At 35.6% G+C, this 6,504-nt stretch overlaps 1 protein-coding gene across 1 annotated transcript; it reads left to right on the plus strand.

Annotated features, from left to right (window-relative positions):
• Window positions 1-516: 516 nt before the first annotated feature.
• On the plus strand, window positions 517-2,184 carry LOC131051036 (cytochrome P450 94A1-like). Its single transcript, XM_057985381.1, has one exon. It carries the CDS (start codon window positions 517-519, stop codon window positions 2,182-2,184), a length of 1,668 nt encoding a protein of 555 aa, XP_057841364.1.
• The last annotated feature ends 4,320 nt before the right edge of the window (window positions 2,185-6,504 follow it).

Below are 6,504 nucleotides of genomic sequence, written 5' to 3' on the forward strand. Positions count from 1 at the left end.
AGAAAAGAAAAAGAGAAAGAGAAGAAGTACGATATAAAATATTAGTAAATAATACATTTACATCTTTAATATTAGTGAGGCTCTAGACTTAAAAAAAGATGAGACTCTTAATCCAAACAGATTGCGGTTAATTCATTTTAAAAAAAAAAAAATGAAAATTTTTATATTACCTAACTCTTAAAAATGCAAAATTTCTTTAGACTTAGATAGGACATCTACTTTTTTAATTGTTAACGGGTGGACATAGTAATCTCTGTTAAAGAATTTTAAAATGAAAAAGTATCTGCCTGCCACAGAACCCGTTATAACAGTACACTAAGATTGATGGAGATTTTATTTATAGAAAACAGATTTGTCTCTTTCATATAACTCGTATTTCTCAATTGTATTATTTTCTGGTTCGATAACCACGATGGCTCAAGACAGCAATGTCTTTAGCCGTTACGATATGCACGACACCCTCAACACACCTCATGTGTCTTTAGCCGATGTCGTTAAGCCACATTGGGAAAACCTATGCCCTTACAGTTTCAAGGGTTGTGGGCTACAAGGTCAAGCTATAAGAAAACAATTAGGGCAGGAGGATTAACATTCACCAATCAGATTAATCAGAAGATGATGAGCATTTCTCCATTATTTCTGGGCACGCTAAGTGTCTTAAGCTTTCCTGCCCTTGCGTTGATTGTTGGTTATACAATCTACGTGCTGACAAGCCAGGGAGACGAGAAAACCGTGCCTAAGTCTTATCCAATTGTGGGTTTATTGTTTTCTTTCTTGAGGAACCGAAATCGGCTCCCAGAATGGCTAACAGAACTTCTGGAACACGCTCCTTCCAACACCATCACTTTTCAGCGGCTCGGAACAAAGGTAGTTATCACGGCCGATCCACGCAATGTCGAGCACCTGCTCAAGACTCGTTTTGAGAATTATCCCAAGGGCAATTATTTCATGCTCCGCTTGCACGATCTTCTTGGAAGTGGGATTTTCAACGCCGATGGTGAGGCCTGGAAATTGCAGAGACGAGTCGCCAGTTACGAGTTCGGCACCAACTCTTTGCGCGACTTCATTACAGAGAGCGTGCAAGGCGAGATCACCCAACGCCTCCTGCCGCTACTCAGAAAAGCGGCTGCCACTAAACAGAGTGGGCTGGATATGCAGGACGTTTTCCAGCGATTTGCCTTCGACAACATATGTAAGGTGGCGTTCGGTATGGACCCCGGTTGCCTCGACATTTCTCTCCCGCTTTCAGAATTCGCAGAGTCCTTTGAAGTCGCCACCAATTTAAGCTTGAAAAGATTTACGGATCCCCTGCCCTTCCTCTGGATGCTCAAGCGGATGTTCAACGTCGGGTCCGAGAAACGCTTACGGCAGGCAATCCACATCATTCATAACTTCGCGCAAGATGTCATCGATGCGAGGAAGAAGGAAATATTTCACTCTCGCGGGGCACAGCGTCAAGATCTCTTGTCCAGATTTCTTTTCACTCACGAGAGCGCTGTTGCTGCAGGAAAGGCCTCGTACGTTTTTTCTGTGAGAGATATCGTAATAAGTTTCATCTTGGCGGGCAGGGACTCAACCTCTGCGGCGCTCACATGGTTCTTCTGGCTTCTCTCCTCTCATCCACGAGTCGAACAGAATATTTATGCAGAAATTACAAGCCTTGTCGCTGCCAGAGAAGAGAGCAGTTCCTGTTTCTCTTATGAGGAACTGAAGCAGATGAAGTATCTGCAGGCCACTCTGTGTGAATCGATGAGGTTGTACCCGCCCGTTCCGTCTGATACGAAACAGGCATTGGCAGAAGATGAGCTGCCGGACGGGACGGTGGTAAGGAAGGGGATGCGGGTGATATACCACCCTTATGCGATGGGAAGAATGGAGAGCGTCTGGGGCACCGACTGTTTGGAATTCAAGCCAGAGAGATGGCTGAGCAAGATGGAGAATGGTTCGCTAGAATTTGTGGCACACAATGCATTCAAATATCCAGTGTTCCAGGCTGGGCCAAGAGTTTGCTTGGGGAAACAGACGGCGTTTATTCAGATGAAAAGCATCACTGCGAGTGTTATCGAAGAATTCAGTCTGGAGGTAGACCGCAACTGGAATCCCAAGTACGTGGCAATGATCACGGCTAAAATGGAGAATGGGCTTCCCGTACGCGTGGTGAAGAGACTTCAAAAGGTCCCCTGACTTCCGGACGGGTTTTTTCCATTGTCGGAAGGTCGACTCTCGCTACAACTTGTATAAATAAATAAGCCAAAAAGTAGAGGTGTGTTATTTTACCTCATTTTAAGTAGTTAATACTACCTATTATCATATTGCTATGATCAACTCTGTAGTGAATATTATTAAAGTGAATATTATTGTAGTGCATTTTAAGAAATTCATTAGATGTATCCAATTACAGTTCATTAGATGTATTCAATTATGAAAACTTCATTTAGACTATGCAAAAAGGTTTATATAAAATTTCTAAATTTCCAACATTTCACAAGAGTATATTATTTTTAAAAAAATATTTAAATTCGATGCTTCTTTTAGATGTCAAATGTCAAAGTTCTTCTAATTGTAAGATTATATAATTCATTAGACAACACCTATATAATATTAGGAGAATTTTCATGTTATTCAAGGTCATTTTGGAAATTCATTTATTTATAGCTAAATCTAATCATTCATGTGATTATTATATTTAAGTAACTAGACATTTATGTGATAATTTTGAACCATCTACATCTAGATACTTGAACCTTATGATAGTAGGAACAACATGCAACATGAAGTGTTTTCTACAATCAATAATGCTCTTAGTATATCAGAATACTTTAAAATATTTGACTTCCCTTTAGAAAGAAAACCCTTGATTGAAAATGTAATTGAAATAATCAACAATGAGAACATAATTATCACTCTACATCTATAAATTGTATGATTTTAAAAATTGACTTTCCAACCATCCAATTATCCCAAATATTTCACTCTAACAAATTGCGTGTGCAAGTCATTGTACTTTCAATCAAAGTTAGCGACCACATGACCTCAAACACACTATAAAGAGTATCTAATAATTTTCCAAATTATACCTATGATAATTTTAGTGATTCAAGATAAGAGAATTATAACATTATTTAGAAAATATTTCATTCACATCAACACCCCCCCACCCTCCTCTCTCTCTCTCTCTCTCTCTCTCTCTCTCTCTCTCTATATATATATATATATATATATATATATATTCCCATATAACAAGAGACGTAATGTGTCAAGTTCCTGCCAATAGTGTGGTTAGTTTAGAGTAGATAAAAGTAGAGATGAAAATGGAGGGTGAGAGGAAAAGAGGGAAAGATAGATGCATTGTCAACACTAAATTTAGTTATTCATACCTCATGCTATAACTTTCATTTATGAGTGACATGAAATGCATAAGACGGAAATCTCTAGGCCAATAAATGCAAAGCATATACTATGTTGCCCACTCTACTAGCATTTAAAAACTTGCAGTTACACCTTACTTGAATAACAAGCCCAAATCTCATTTTGAACTCTAGTTATGAGAGAAAATGTTTTATAGCTCAATAAATTATACATATTTTAACTCTAATGCTTGTTTTAATGAAAACAAGAGATGAATCTATAACACCTAGTCAGAAGAAAATCTTGACACAAAAAAGTTGAAGACCACTAAATAGATTGATAGTTAATAGAAAGATCAATGTAGAGATCATTTCTTAACTATAAAAAGTAAAACTTAATACTATCATCTTTTGTTTTTATAAATAGTAATTTAAAATTATATATTTACTATTCTAATTCTACTTTGTTTATACTAATTAAAAATAGACAAGACACATAAATGAATTGATACACAAAAAAATGAACTGATTCTTATTAGTTCTTGTCATGGTAGTAGGATACTAATTCATCAATTAGATGCAATTATTTTTATGAGTTGTCTAATGAGAATAACGTACTTTTCAACTTTTTAATTTTTTCTAAAAGTTTTGATTTTAAACAAATTTAATAATTAGTATAAAATTATTTATCCTAATTTTCATTGGACACTACCGTTAATTTTATTTATAAAAAATAAAATTTAATTCTAAGTAGAGACTTCTAGAAACTATGAAACTTTTAGAAATGTACATATTTTCTCTCCGGATTTTGTTTTCTTCAAACTTAGGGAATCTGATAGGGTTTGTATTTTCCCTTTTACCATTTCTTATATCAAGTATGGTCTTCTAGTCTTTTCATTTTCTGATGCATAGGTTTTGTATTTTTCCATTTTACCATTTCTTCTATCAAGTATGGTCTTCTGGTCTTTTCGTTTTCTGATGAATAATTCTTTGTCATTTTGTTCAATGTCTGTTAGAAAAATAAGCTTGAACTCCTCCGCATGCCATAGATAAACAAACTACAGGTTCTCAAATTCAGCCTACTACCATCTTTCAACCTACCACCATCTTTCAACCTTTTCATCCCTTTTCTTTGTTGTTATATGTGTTATCTGGCTGTGTGAATGATCAAATATTCAAAGGCAATTTTAATTTCCAGTCAAGAAAACATGAAGGATCCATTAAATTTCCCCTACATTCCCAATCTGGGTTTAGCCCATTTCGATTTACAACATCTATATATTAAGTTTAACCTCCTCAGTGTTTTCCATTCATATTTCGAAGCACTCCATAGCTTACTAATTCAATTCCACAGCTCCCCTGTTTCGATTTAGGATTCCTTGTTGAGTTCCATTAATGGATTCCAAGCAAAAATATTTGACGACTCTAATCTATCTATTTGTTTGTTGTAACTTATCAAAGATTTTGGGAAATGATCCCCTATTTATCGCCCCAAAAAACCCATTTTCCTTCGATCCAAATCTCAATCTGGTTATGGCTAATGGAGGCACACTTGCTCCAAATTCCCAATTTGGGTTGCCCTATGATGAGGCATCACCTGAGATGAAGTCATGGATCTCCTCTGCAATCAAAGGCACAAAGATTAACTTAGCATCATCATCACTAACAATAGAAAAATCTCAGTGTCCCAGATGTACGGTCCTTAAATTTGCAATTCGCCATCATCATTGGGTTTGTAATTTTCTTCACCATTATCCTTGAGCTTGCAGGGTTCTTCAATAGTCCTATCGTCATCGCCATCGACAACCTTAAGTCCCATAGACCTGGATGCATAGTTCTTGAACTTGTAATCATTTTCGTTAGACTTAAGCTTATAGGACATCTGGTGACCTACCATGGCCAAGTCACTAGGAGATTATGCATAACATGAAATCAATACACACCGTGTTTAAATAGGTAACTTCTCATTCTACCAAACACTACAAACCTTAGTTTTTCACACACACAAATAGGAGAAAGCCTATCATTATATGAGGCATAAATTTAATGTTGTGCGCTTCATTCAGTCCATTAATGCCCTTTATAAATTAGGAAACACAATCAAAGCTTGGGACCTTTTACGTTAAACCATAATTGAACACCCTCCTTTCAATATCCTATCCTTCACCACGCTTTCAAGTGGCCTTCTAAACTTTGGTGACCTCTGTAGAATCAAATCCCTTCTTGCTGAAGTGGAAAATTGTGGAATACATCCAAATGTTATCACTTATAGCATCCTCACAAAACCTTTGTGCATAATTTTAGGGGATCAAGTTGAGCAAACACGTGATTTTGGATGGAATGAGGCACACATTGTTTTCCTGATATTGTTAGAAACAACACCCTTATTGATGGAATCTATAAAAGAGTTAGAGAAGATGAAGCTCTTGTTTTTTTTTGCTGAGAGGATAAAATCTACTTTTCTCCTAATGTTATTGTGTACAATATCTTAATTGATGATCACTCAACAATCCTACACCACAAACACTATCACATCAAACTCAAATTTGTTGAAAAAAGTGTCAAGAAAACAAAAGATTTGAAAAAAGGAAAAACAGTTACAGTAAAAATCCCATAAGTAAATGGACATTAACCTACCATATGCATCAAAGAAGACATTTAGAAAAATCCAGGCACTCAATCCCATATATCTATAACACATCTACCGATGCCCTCTCTCACTTCTTCCGTGCATATAAGAAGGGACATCAAACAAAAAGGGCAGGCCATGAGCAAGGAGTTTCCCTTGACATAAAGGAAAATATTGATTATCCTTACTAGATGAACCATATTTGATAAAATCCCTCAAATATTCTCCATTAACTAGCTTTTGTGATGACTTATTACTACCCCCAATTGGAGACAAATCATGTATCAAATGTATGTGTAGACACATAAAATTGTCATGTCTAATTAAATAAATATTTTATTTATTTAATTACTTTAGCCTAATCTTCTATTAATTAAATAAATCTTTATTTATTTAATTAATTCATTTATCTTCTTCTAGCCTTATTTCTCATTTAAATAAATACCTATTTATTTAAATTATCCCTCTTCCTAAATTAAATAAATATCTTATTTATTTAATTGATCCCACTTCCTCTATTAATTAAAT

The sequence above is a fragment of the Cryptomeria japonica genome, chromosome 6, assembly GCF_030272615.1.
Source record: "Cryptomeria japonica chromosome 6, Sugi_1.0, whole genome shotgun sequence".
NCBI classification, from domain to species: domain Eukaryota; kingdom Viridiplantae; phylum Streptophyta; class Pinopsida; order Cupressales; family Cupressaceae; genus Cryptomeria; species Cryptomeria japonica.

What these genes read in the sequence shown, in the direction of transcription:
- LOC131051036 (XM_057985381.1), top strand. Translation starts at nt 517, where the DNA reads ATGCCCTTACAGTTTCAAGGGTTGTGGGCTACAAGGTCAAGCTATAAG.